Below are 13,202 nucleotides of genomic sequence, written 5' to 3' on the forward strand. Positions count from 1 at the left end.
CGTCGAAAACCCCACAGTAGTAGCTTTTGTTAGGCGGTGGTAGTAGCTTTTGTAGCTGGTGGTAGTAGCTTTTGTAGCTGGTGGTAGTAGTTTTTGTTTTCATCAGAAACCTCACAGTAGTAGCTTTTGTAGGCGGTGGTAGTAGCTTTTATAGCTGGTGGTAGTAGCTTTTTTAGCTTGTAGTAGTAATTTTTATCATCGTCGGAGGTCGGCCGGAAACCTCGCCGGAGGTTGGTCGGAAATCTCGCCGGAGGTCGGCCGGAAACTTTTGTAGTAGCTTTTGTAGGCGGTGATAGTAGCTTTTATAGCTGGTGGTAGTAGCTTTTTTAGCTGGTAGTAGTAATTTTTGTTATCGTCGGAGGTCGGCCGGAAACCTCGCCGGAGGTCCGCTGGAAATCTCGCCGGAGGTCCGCCGGAGACTGTTCCGAAATGAGAGTGGTTGTTGACTTTTTATACTAGTGGCATTCTTGTAAATATAAAGGAGAAAATCTAATTTTTTTTGTTGGATGGTAGTCTGTAATTATGTTGAACTTTAATACTTAATACAAAACTTTATTTAGACTTGGGTGGACTTATGTGGGTAAAAATGTTAAAGTGGATCTATGTGAGAAAAAATGTCTCAAAATAGACTTATATGTAATTGGCCCTTTTTTTTAAAATGGTGGTATTGCCATAACGGATGACCTTGCTCTTAGATGACCTAGAAGGGTAGTAGCAGAATCACCGGTGGCAAAATGGCATATCAATCTTCATTCCCCATAGACTGTGGGCCCACAGGGTGAAGACAGTCGGATGAGAATAGGTGGCAAATCAAAACTGGAAGAGAGAGAGGGAGTGAGGTGTTGGGCTTGGCGTAAAAGAGGCGCCACTCTTTACCCTTTTTCCCAGGATTAGAAACCAGGTGTCATATTCCGCTGCATATTCGCTATTCTTTTTCTCCTTTTCTTTTTTCAAAATAAAACGAAAAGACAAATTCCTCCAAATCTCGCGGTCACTCTCTTCCTTTCAGGTTCACTCAACTCTCTCCTTATATATATTTCATTCAAGCGCATCACGTTATCAGTTATCTTTCTCTCTCATCTCTCATTTCCATTTTCCTTCTCGTTCTCTCTACAAAGTTGAAGAAGAAGAAGAAGCTTCAGCAATGGCCGCAGCTGCCGCTGATCAGATCTCCAAGCTCAAATCTGAGGTCGCCGCTCTCAGCCAGATCAGGTATCTCTCTCTCTATCTCTCTTCGCCTAACCGATCCGTTCAAATTCTGATGGACGAGCTTCGTTTGCTTCTGTTGTGGTGCAGCGAGAATGAGAAGAACGGATTCATCAACCTCGTCTCTCGCTATCTCAGGTGATTCAAATTCTGTATCGCATTGCTTTCGTTTCGTTTCTCTTTGGATGTGATCTGAATTGTGCTACAGTGGAACGGAAGCGACGCATGTGGATTGGAGTAAGATCCAGACTCCTACTGAGGAGGTTGTGGTTCCTTATGACTCCTTAGCACCTACTCCCGAAGGTGATGATCGTAGCTTTTGATTTTTTGAAATGATTTTCCGTTTCGAAACTGCGAGATGCTTATGATTGTGCTTTGTTGTGTTCTTGATTCATGCAGATCCTGCTGAAACCAAGAAGCTTCTGGACAAACTTGTTGTGCTGAAGCTTAATGGAGGTCTTGGAACAACAATGGGTTGTACTGGTCCCAAGTAGGCATTTCAATCTGATTCATGTTAACTTCAATTTTTCTTGCTTGTTTGTGCATCAGTCATGAAGGTGGCAACTCTTGTTTTTCTTTTTCCTTATCATTTTCTGCTTATATGTCGTTCAGATATGGATATGTGATCGTTGATGTGATAGGATGGTCTCTCCCTCCTTTGCTTTTGATGCTTTTTTATATTTAGTATCTACCTGCACAGAATAATCAATGTTCAAAGATCTAATTTGGTGTAATGCTCAACTCTGCAAAAGAGACTAGGATTAGTTTGATAATCTGTTTTTCTTTCTTCTGTGTGCATGACTATTTTGCATGGTGCTCGCTTCATTTTGCTATTCTTGAAAGATTGTGATGTTTTTTCTTGTCTGAAATTCTGACTTGGTTAACATTTGATTCATAATCAAGTTTGGCGATACCAAATATTAATCTACACTACGATCTATCTAGATGTGCATCAAACTAGGCAAGAACTAGACATGATCCAAAATCGAATTGAATTCATCAAAATGGTTTGGCTATAAAGCATGTTCATACTTTTAGTCAGTTAGTGAAAGGTGGTTCTGTTTTCCTTAAACTAAAGGCTACATTTTTAATATCAGTTCCATAAAAAATGGAACATATGTTAAGCATATATTCTGATTGCGTCTTTAATGGATTTCTTTTTTTGTTCGTCCGGGTTGAATCATCTTTCAATTCTGTAGATCCATGAGACTTGGATTACTGTATTCTATACTAATATATATAATCTAGATAGATTTAAAATTTAACCTTTCTCTGCCCTTGACCTAGACTTCTGTTTGTCTCGTTATGACTTCAATGATATTGATTTCACTTCTGGTTTGCAGGTCAGTCATTGAAGTTCGAAATGGGTTGACATTTCTGGACTTGATTGTCATCCAGATTGAGGTCTCTCTCTCTCTCTCTCTCCCCGTACATGTGTCCATATATGTTAATATGTATATATATCTACCTCTACCTCCTTGGTCATATAAGCTTACCCTACCTATTATTTTCAGACTCTCAATAACAAATATGGATGCAATGTTCCTCTGCTTTTAATGAACTCATTCAACACTCATGACGACACATTTAAGGTTTGAAACTTTACTGCCATGTTTTTTTTTTCCTTGTATTTTACTAAGGAAACTAACTGGTTCTTTTTTCCATTAGATCGTTGAGAGATACACCAAGTCAAATGTTCAAATTCATACTTTTAACCAGGTCTGTAGTACATATTCTCTTGATCCCCTGCTTTAGTAAATGTATTTTTTGTCCACTACGTACTCAATACAATGAACTTACATGTCCATTATTCTTGGATATGCAGAGTCAGTATCCTCGTTTGGTTGTTGAAGATAATTCGCCACTTCCATCCAAAGGACAGACTGGCAAGGATGGATGGTATTGTATAATTTTCACCGTCACTTATGCCTAATGGTTTTCCAGCATACTTCTGAGTATTTACCATTATAAAATGAATGCATTTCCCTTGTTATTAGATGTTGCAGAAATGGTTGGTGACCTTTTATTTTATTTCAAGTAAAGCACTTAAGCAATAAACCAGCAGGAGATTCATTCATGCTCTTTCTATTATGATGTAAAATTATGTGTGCTTTCTTATGCTAAGTGAAGCATTAACCTGTTTCATATATACTATTTGTAATAATCCCTCTAGGATCATTGTTTTGGTACGATATGCAGTCTGTTATTTCTTATTATAAGATTATCTTTGAGTTAAAGAATTCCTTAGCATGCGTTTTGCCTTCAATTCTGGATGTGCTATTTCATTTGCAACTGTTAATAGATCTATTTGAAGTTAGCTCTCAAATGGTGTTTCACATCTATGTATTGGTATTTTACTTCAGTAATTCAGTGTTTTACCTTCGAAAACGGCATATTTTGAATGCTGGATTTTTTATTTATTTTTTGGTTTAGTCAATTAGATAAATCGTGTAAGCTCTGTGTACTACGAATCTACATTTCTTTTTAGTGACATTCAATATGTTGTCACTTTATGCTCATGATTAACGTATGTACATGTAGGTATCCACCCGGCCATGGTGATGTGTTCCCATCCTTAAGAAACAGTGGTAAACTGGATATGTTGTTGTCACAGGTTGGTGCCTTTTTCTTAACTTTTTTTGTTTAAATTTCTCATTGCCCGGGTATAACTCCTTCCTGTGTTTAAAACCTCCATCATTTTTTACAGGGAAAGGAGTACGTGTTTGTTTCTAACTCGGACAACTTGGGTGCTGTTGTGGACTTGAGTATCCTTTTTTTGGTTACTGACAATTATACCTTCTCCTGAGGCTTGTGAATAATTTTTGATACAGTAAATAGAGGAAAACAATTATTAATTTTTAAAATAAAAAAATTGAAGCAGCTGATTTAGGTCATTTGCTGTTTAGGATAGATTATTGCCTTGTTTACTACTACCACATGAGTAAAGAAGTCATTTAGAAGTTATTATCCTTGACTGGATGCAATAGAAATTTTGAATCATTTGGTCCAGAAAAAGAATGAGTACTGCATGGAGGTAAGAACAAGGCTATTGGAATCAGTTACCTTTTGACGCCTTACACAATTCAAACTCTATTCATATGCCTTGCACAATTCAAACTCCAAAGTCTACATATCTTTCTTAATTGTTCAGGTGACACCAAAAACATTGGCCGATGTGAAGGGTGGCACTCTAATCTCTTATGAGGGAAGGACTCAGGTATAAACTTCACATTTAGTGCTAGTACCTTTCTTTGTAAGTTGTCGTGTTTTCATTTGTCAAAAGGTCTCATTAGGTTCAAATATATAATTTTTTTTCTTAAATGACGTCAATTTCTTTCTATAGTTTCTATGTTGTTGAAGTGTTGTAATCAATGTCTGACAAATGTTGCACCGTTTGATTTGAGAGCAATGTTGCTCAGGCTTGTTTTACGTGGGCTGATTTGTCATGTTAAAGTTCAACATAAGTTTTGGGGATACTAAAGAATTTGTTAGATTGACTAATTGCAAAAAATAATCTGCAATCTGAAAAGTCAGATTGGTTATCAATAGGTCAAGGCTGTAGATACAAATAGATTGAGCAAGAGAAGATCATTATCCGTTGAGTATGATCCAAGTTATTAAAGTGAGCTGGGCCGCTTGTTCACCGTTGAATGAGCTGTTTGAAGGTTTAGACTGGCTTTTTCCAGTAGTTTGATTTGCTTTAACCCCTTTTTGCTGGAAATGATAACAAGTCCTTAGATTTCCGCTTATTTTCTTTCAAATAAATAATGTACAGATTTTACTGTGCATGACATTTTTCTGGTTTCTGATGTTCTCATGCAGCTCCTGGAAATCGCTCAAGTCCATGATCAACATGTAAGTCATGTTTCCATTCTCTCTCCTTCTCCCCTCCATTATTTAACTCTTTTTAATTCTTTTTTCATCTCACTGTGGATAGTAGTGGCATTTTGCATAGCTAGATTTCTGTTGTTCAATTGTAGGCTAGAAACACCATCTAGTAGGGTCAGATGTTAACTCTAGCAATTGTAAGTTAGAATGATATAGAAATTTATTTTACAGATGGTACATTTATGTAGAATTAAATTTGGTTTGATTAATTATTGCTTATGTTCCAATCTATAAGAAAAAACTAGTTTACTTTGTTTTGGATGATCAATATTATTTCATAGAATATTGGCATTGGGTGTTTGCACGCGAGCTCACACCCACGCACACATACACACACCCACGTATTGTATGTACTCATATGGGCTGACATTGTATAGGGCATAGCATTGTGCCATTGTGGACAATGTGATGTAATAAGAGAACAACAAACCAATTTTGTTTGGGCTCTTCTGTTTCCTCATAGTGTAGGGACAGCTGATTTGCAAAAGGTGTTGTTATGTAGCATCTGTTACTTGTTGATTTTCTGCTTGAAACTCTAGAGTTTGTTTCTAGTCCCATGTATTTAAATTTTTTTGTTGTCTCTTATTTCATTTCAGTCTGAGTTTCCCATTAAGTTTATGCACTATACCAGTCACCTGGCATTGCTCAAAACAAGCACAGTACTATTGACAACTTCACAACCTATTCATTTTGCGAGTTTATTACTGATATTTGAATGGTTTTTCGGCAACAGGTCAATGAATTCAAGTCAATAGAGAAGTTCAAAATTTTCAACACAAATAATTTGTAAGTCAAGTTACACATGATCTTGTTACTAATGTTAACATATCGACTGAATACTAACAACATATCAGTACAGGTGGGTGAACTTGAGCGCGATTAAACGTCTTGTGGAAGCTGATGCACTTAAGATGGAGATTATCCCAAACCCAAAGGTTTGGATTGCACTCTCGCATATTTTGCTTCTCGGGTAGTGGTAAACAATGCAGCTTGCGTTTCAGGAGATGCCTGCGCATCTTTTTAAAGCCTCCTTGGAATGATAACTGGTTTAGTCATGCTTCTTTTTTGTTTATTTATTTCTTTATTCATGTGTTATTTTATTTATGTAGGAAGTGGAAGGAATCAAAGTTATGCAGCTAGAAACTGCAGCGGGTGCGGCAATCAGGGTACTAAATATATACGACAGCTCATTAAAGTGCTTGATTTTTTTCTTCTTCAGAATCTTTTAATTTGATTTTCTAATGTTAATATTCTTGCTGTTATAACCAGTTCTTTAATCATGCTATTGGTATCAATGTACCCCGGTCTCGGTTCCTCCCTGTGAAGGCAACTTCAGATTTGCTTCTTGTTCAGGTAGCCTTGTTTTCTTTAACTAGTGGTAGGATCCTTAGTAATAATTCAGGGCTTTTCTAAATTATGCTTTGATCTGCTTTGCAGTCTGACCTCTATACTGTACAAGATGGCTCTGTTACCCGTAACCCAGCAAGGAAAAATCCTGCAAATCCTTCTATTGAACTTGGGCCTGAGTTTAAGAAGGTGTACATGTTTAAAACTTTAAATACTGTGATCTCATGCCTGTTTTATACTTAACGTTTGATAATAACGGTTTTCTATTCTTTACTTGTAGGTTGCCAATTTCTTGAGTCGGTTCAAGTCAATCCCCAGCATCATTGAGCTTGATAGCCTTAAGGTGTCTGGTGATGTGTGGTTCGGTGCTGACATTGTTCTCAAGGTATGCATGTCACTGGAGTTGCATAAATTTTAGATTAGTATTAATCAGTATCATGTAGGTTCATCATGTATATAACCTTCTTATGTCAGACACAGTTATTTATGTTCTGTCTCGTTTTTTGGGAACCTTACAAGTCCTGCTACAGATTTTCTAGCGGATTTCCATTCTGCAGCGAATGAATTGAAATTGGAAGCATGATTTATTCAGCAATAAAAATTGCTATTGCATTTTTTGCTCGTAATAATATATTGTTCTGTGTAGTCTAGTAATATCGCCTTACCATTTTGGTTTTTATTTAATGAAGGGCAAAGTAGCTATCACAGCGAAACCTGGGGTGAAGTTGGAAATTCCTGACAAAGCTGTGCTGGAGAACAAGGTAAAACAAGAAACCATATAGACATCTTGCATGCTGCTATTTTTGTTTTGTTTTAGTCACTGCTTTAAGTTTTGTTAATTGTACCTGTACAGGATATCAATGGTCCTGAGGATCTCTAAGTTTCTTGCCGTGAAATATACTGGATGACATGTTGATGTGATCGAGAACCATGGTCATAAGCCATGCTTGTCTAGTATGATAGGATAATAAATGTGTGTTTTTTTTTTGTTATAACTTTCAAGCTTGCTATGGTTAATCCTTTTGTGTATGAATGAAAAATTGATGCCAAAGGTAGAGCATAAAGTTTTTGTTATTTACTGCTGGCTCTAATTGTTGTCGTTTTTCTTTAACCGGTGTCACGATTAGGCAGATGATAGGTTCTGTAGGGACCTTTTGTAGATATGGGTAGACACGTGAGCTTCAAAAAGTAATTTGACAATATATGAGTGTGGAGCAAGGAACTTCCGAGTAAATTTCAGATGCAGATCCTTTTGGAACCATAACTCTTGGGACCTGTTTCCTACTCATTTCTGTTTAGGACTCTAATATCGCACACACATCACACCAATCTTAAGTTGATTCTTTTTTTCTTTTTTTGGTTACAAACGAGGCCAAAAAAGGCCTAAACAGAAAATCTTAAGTTGATCCTTTGCTCTTATCATTCCCAATTATCATGGAGGAAGGGACCCCTTTGGTCCTCGATTTATAGTCAGTCAGTCACCTGGTGAATCTAATTGGTGTATTCTCGAGAACCTTTTGGTTGCTCTCCAACTAGATTCCTCTCAGCTTAGGCACCTCTTCGATGCAACATTGATGACCTTGTATGGTGCAAGTAGAGGACCTCAAAGCCAATTTCTGTTGACTATTGTTTTTAAGCTTTAATATGGAAATTCAACTGCTTGTTGCTGCTCCATTTGTTTGGCCGACTACAAGGACACCGATATGCTTTTAGTTTTGCCACATTGCGGTCATCTCTTCCATGTCAAGTGTGTTCATCCATGGCTTTGGCTTCACGCTATGTGTGCCCAATATGCAGGAACTCGCCTTCTCCACCTTCTCTCTGTATCCCATTTAGTCAAATAACCCCCTTGCCTACGCTGCAGGAGTAATTAGCATATAGGTCTAGGTAGAACTTTGTACAAAATTGTTATATTAGAGGGTTCTCTGTTTTCTAGGGTTCCAAGAAAGCAAAGTTCGTTTCATGAATTAAAGGCTGCTTGAATAATTTTGAGTACTATCTCTATTGTGAATGGAGCAAGTCTGCAAGTGTAACAAATTGACAGCTATATTTGTTAAAAATGTATATGACAACAATTAATTTATGGAAAAGCAATGCTATTATTTGAAAGAACATGCAGAGATTCAATGTCCAATCCATAATCTATAACTGAATATTAATCTAGATCACTCACTCTAGCTAGCAGCTCTTTTATTGAAATTTGAAAATGTATGTCTAAAACATCAATGGAGTTTCTTAATTAAATGATCAAACACCAAACGCCACCGAGCCAAAATAAGACTGCATGAAGAACACCAAGCACCATTCCTTTTTGCAGCACTTATGCTGCAGATTTCAAAGCAGGAAAAGTCTCAGGAGAGGAGACATTGTACCCTAAAGAGGACGGGGTCATAACTTGTGTTGCAGGAGGCTGAGACCTATTCCGACTAACTGAAGATGGAGGAACTGCAGCAGGAGGAGGAGAAACTGAAGGGGCGCACTCAGTGGTTCATTTACGGGGCAGGCGCACTCTTGAACAAAATTGGAAATCTTCTGCCTTAGACTACAATAGTTTGAGAAGTACAAGACACCTTTATCCAACAATGTGAAATTTGCAGGACCATTGTTGAAGATTTTAAAGGGCTTGTAAGATGTGCAGCTCTCGTAGTCTTGCTTTGTGACTTGCACCACATTTGAAAGCCCCCTTTCAAAGTTAAAAACTGCAGTCTCCACATTCAGCACAATTTAATCGATCATAATGTAGATATCTTTTAATTTTGTACACTTACAACTAAACTTGTACATGATGACTTCGAGTGTGTAGCTAGCACTTAACTAGCTGCAAGTATATACTACATAAGGCTGGGCTCGGGTCGGGCCGGTTCGGGTTTTCAGAAAAACCGACCCAAAACCCAAAAATATCGGGTCAGATCGGGTCGGGCTTTTACAGTTTTTAAGCCCGGCCAGTTTATCTTTTTTTGGGCTTTCAGGTATTTTCGGGCCCAAACTTGATTATTGCAGTGCAGCTGAAATCAATACATTTTAAGCCCATTTCCCTTCATTAGTTCATTATGGGATCATTCAAATCCCAATAGTCCAACACAAAACATACCAAACAACAACCAAACATGATTATTACAGATCAAGGAAACTAAATGGATCAACCAACATCATCTGACTCTAAATGACATCAACCAACATCATTATGACATCTATTTGACTCAAAATCTCTTCCCCCAAAATCTTTTACTGAGTTCATTCTTGCTCACCATTTCTCCCTCAACACTCAAAACAGGTCCTTCCCAAGTATATATACAAGTTTCATGAAAATCTTATTTGTTGAAAAGAAAAAATTTCAACTTGTAGCATTCTTCATCCCTTTAGTTCCCAAAGTCTACCTTTGACTGCGAAGCAATGTTCGACTGGTTGTAGGAGTTCTCCCAATTTTTCCCATCAAAATACTTAACCTCAATGTAGGTTAGTGTTCCAGGATCAACACATTTATATGTGATGGCAACCCCATCAGGGTTTGAGCGCGGATAATAAAACGAAGTTATCCCACAGACCTTACAGAAAGTATGCTTTGCTGTGTGAGTACCGAAGCTATAAGTTGTAAGAAACTGTTCAGAATTACCCAAAAGTTCAAATCTTTCAGAAGGGACAATGAAATTTGTGTTACCCCTAATAGAGCAATTCGAACAGTTGCAACTCCAAGCCACAACCTTAGCAGGTGCTTGAACTCGCCATCTTACATTCTTGCAGTGGCACCCACCATCATGTATTGCCATCTCAGACTCCATGCTTATGATCTTCATTGTTCAACTGTGCTAATGTTAGTTTCCTCTATTTTCCATTCAGACACAGAACTGATTGATACTTAATACACCAAAGTAATTATATGGATCCATAACATGTAAAGCCCGAGACAGTCTCTACCATACAACACAACATATTTATAATAATCATTACCCAACCATATCCACAAAAAGAAGGGAGAAAAGAGAGAGCAGTAAACATTGCAGTATACAGGAGGGAAGCAAGTATTGGATATCAGATAGTGATGATGGAATGTTGATGCAGAATAGATGAGACAGATCAAATCCAATTGAACTACTAGATTTTTCAAAAGAAATTAATGAGAAAGGATTATTAACTAAACCGTCTTGGTTAGAAACAATAATATGCAATGGACGTATTGTTTAATGAATACACATACAAGGAACCAAGAACACAAAAGAGCTTTGGTATATTATTTTTGGGACTAATGCATCAAATACCTGATCAACAAAGAAAACCCATTTACGTTTATCCTACATGGTTTCTAGTTTCATTTAAAGTGAATAGTGCAATAACATTTTCAGTATTGTCAGAGCAACTTAATACTATCATAGCAAATGGTGCAATACTATCTTTGCTCCTACCAGTGTCTTGGCATTCAGACAGCCACAGGTCTATGTGTTCACAATTTGTTGTCTAACTTTCAGGACTGCATAACTCTCCTCCTGTAATGTTTGCAGTATATCTTCAAATGTTTCCTTATGAAATTGCTCAAGCTACCTTTTGATATGAACTGATTTACAGTATAAATAAGTTCTAATATCTTTCAATCTATTAAGTTGAATACTCACAATGCCTTTCCTCATAAGTTCTAATACCTTTTGATATTTAGCACAACAAAAATTTAGAGCAACTATACAAATTAGCAGGTCTATTATAAACCCAGAAAACAAAGAAAGTGAGAGAAACCCAGAAAACCCAGGTTGGGTTTATACCTGAAATGCGTGAATACTCAAACCCAGAAGCTGAAAAACTCAGAAACCCCAACTTTACATCACTCTCCAAACAATCGAAAATTAGAGCTTCTTCTTCATCGTCCCTTTATCCCTCCAGTCACCATTGTTCTTCTTCTTCATCATCTCGGTTATCTTACAAAATCGAGAAGAGAGTTTAACTGTTAGAAGAGAAGAGGTAGAGAGAAAGAGAAGAGAGGCGCATAGTTCTCCACCTTCAGAAGAGAGTTTAAGACTTAGGGTTTCTTTTTGAATTAAATTCAGTTTACCCTCATGAGGTTTGGGAGTAACTTCATGTTAATCTCTATACTTTCAATTTCATCAGTTTACCCCTCAAACTTTTGAATTTTCCTCAAGCGTGACCAAATGTCCTATATTCTGTCTAAATCAGACGTTAATTGCTGATAATTTTAACCTTAACTGTGAGGCCAGGATCTAGAATTTGGGCAAATCGGATCTTATATGTCAAAATCGGACCTTAACTGCTGATAATTAAAGGTCAATTCAAACGGAATATGAGAATTTGGGCATGACAGACAGAAATTGAAGAGTTCAAGGGGTAAACTGATGAAAATAAAAGTGTAGGGATTAACATGAAGTTACCCCCAAACCACAAGGGGGTAAACTGAATTTAATTCTTTCTTTTTTAATAAAAAAAATTATATGGACCAATAAGACGTTGACGCGTGGCAAAAATTTGTTGTCTCGGGTCTGAACGGGCTTTCGGTGCAGGACCGAGCCCGAACTCGACCCGAACCGAACTGAAAGCCAACAGGCCTGTCTGTAGACCAAACCGAACTCTTCCTAATTTGGACTGGCCTGATAGGGACCGATCGGGCTTTTTTTCGGTTTTGCTGGGTTTTTGGGCCCGAACGCCCAGCCTTAACTACATGTCTACATCACAAGAGAAAACCCTAGCCATGCTCCGCCTCTCTCTCTCTCTCTACTAATCTAGCCATCACGGCTTGGATCTCCAAGGACGAGCGTCGTCTCAACTAAGCAAAGGCATGTCCTCTGCCTCTCATTGGATTGATTCAGCAATCAAGGATGAAAATCTTCCACGGACGATTCATCAAAAACTTCTTCAAACCAAGTTTGAAGACAAAGTCTCCAATGGAGGAGAATGGGTGTCTAGGACATCGAAGAAGGCCATCAAAGTTGGTGGTTTATAGTTGATGGTTGCTGGTACATTGATGATGGGATTCTTTGATCGAAATCTTAAAGAAGCAGTAACTTCGATGCTCTTGCTAGTCGATGCTAATTCTAAAGTGCTCAACGGTGGAGGGCGAATAGCTGAGTCATGGGAGCAGATGGTCCACCTGCCAATGCCGGAGATTATTGTGCCGACAAAGGAAGTTTGGTGGCCGTCGGGAAACATGGTTGCTGACAAGAAAGAACAAAACCCTAATTGGTTTTGGGTTTGGGCCCGAGTCATTGAACCTGGATTTGAGGTCAAAGTCAAAAAAATAGGGCTTGTTAAGCTAGTCCACACTGGGCCTAACTTGTCCCAAAATAAAGCACCCAAGAAAAGCTTCAAGTTGACAAAGGATGATGTCTTGAGAGTGCTGTGCACTAAACTCCTCCAGGCCCTGATCCAAAGGGCAAATATGAAGTTCCGTAAGTGTTAGTGCAAATAGCTTAGCAGACTGTGCGAGCTAGATGGAGCGAGATGGTTTCATACGACTTGGAGTACCGCAATTGAGCGTCTTGGCTCTGGTTTTATGTTTCTCTAGTATCTTGTGTGTGACTAGTTTTATCCTTTGCTATTGTGTGTGACTAGTTTTATCCTTTGCTATTGTGAGTTAAATGTCTAATGTAATGACATTATTGTGATCCTTGTGGTCATTGTAACCTCACTATTTTGGCTTTTGATTATATATATAATGAATACCTTTCAAAAAAAAAAGAGAATTAATTACTGGTCACTCCATTAACTTTCATGCGCTCGACAGTTTACTCCATTAACTTTCAATTTCAATCGATTACTCCATT

At 37.9% G+C, this 13,202-nt stretch overlaps 2 protein-coding genes across 3 annotated transcripts; one reads left to right on the forward strand and one right to left on the reverse strand.

Annotated features, from left to right (window-relative positions):
• Positions 1-1,069: 1,069 nt before the first annotated feature.
• Positions 1,070-7,514, forward strand: LOC101297878 (UTP--glucose-1-phosphate uridylyltransferase-like). Of its 2 annotated transcripts, XM_004288541.1 has the most exons (21): positions 1,070-1,212; positions 1,297-1,344; positions 1,415-1,509; positions 1,606-1,696; positions 2,550-2,610; positions 2,721-2,798; positions 2,875-2,925; positions 3,032-3,105; positions 3,748-3,820; positions 3,914-3,971; positions 4,194-4,240; positions 4,358-4,423; positions 5,029-5,061; positions 5,828-5,880; positions 5,954-6,029; positions 6,204-6,260; positions 6,364-6,447; positions 6,532-6,630; positions 6,722-6,826; positions 7,131-7,202; positions 7,295-7,514. In XM_004288541.1, exons 1-21 carry the CDS (start codon positions 1,145-1,147, stop codon positions 7,319-7,321), a joined length of 1,416 nt encoding a protein of 471 aa, XP_004288589.1. In that variant the 5' UTR covers positions 1,070-1,144; the 3' UTR covers positions 7,322-7,514. The 2 variants fall into 2 exon arrangements, with proteins under 2 accessions (XP_004288589.1, XP_004288590.1); XM_004288542.1 differs by lacking the exons at positions 1,070-1,212; positions 1,297-1,344; positions 1,415-1,509; positions 1,606-1,696 and having other exon boundaries at positions 2,261-2,610.
• Positions 7,515-9,800: 2,286 nt separating this feature from the next.
• On the reverse strand, positions 9,801-11,426 carry LOC101302018 (centromere protein V-like). Its single transcript, XM_004289526.1, has 2 exons — positions 11,193-11,426; positions 9,801-10,229 (listed from the first exon to the last, which is right to left on the reverse strand). The coding sequence occupies exon 2, from the start codon at positions 10,218-10,220 to the stop codon at positions 9,801-9,803; it is 420 nt and encodes a 139-aa protein (XP_004289574.1). The 5' UTR covers positions 10,221-10,229; positions 11,193-11,426.
• Positions 11,427-13,202: the final 1,776 nt, after the last annotated feature.

This window comes from Fragaria vesca, linkage group LG1 (genome assembly GCF_000184155.1).
Source record: "Fragaria vesca subsp. vesca linkage group LG1, FraVesHawaii_1.0, whole genome shotgun sequence".
Classification (NCBI taxonomy): Eukaryota; Viridiplantae; Streptophyta; class Magnoliopsida; order Rosales; family Rosaceae; genus Fragaria; species Fragaria vesca.

Bases quoted from the DNA above. Each gene is read 5' to 3' on its own strand.
- LOC101302018 (XM_004289526.1), bottom strand. From the start codon at position 10,220: ATGGAGTCTGAGATGGCAATACATGATGGTGGGTGCCACTGCAAGAAT.
- LOC101297878 (XM_004288541.1), top strand. From the start codon at position 1,145: ATGGCCGCAGCTGCCGCTGATCAGATCTCCAAGCTCAAATCTGAGGTC. The intron at 2,611-2,720 runs GTCTCTCTCTCT...TATTATTTTCAG, and splicing joins TGATTGTCATCCAGATTGAG to ACTCTCAATAACAAATATGG. The intron at 5,881-5,953 runs GTAAGTCAAGTT...ATATCAGTACAG, and splicing joins ATTTTCAACACAAATAATTT to GTGGGTGAACTTGAGCGCGA.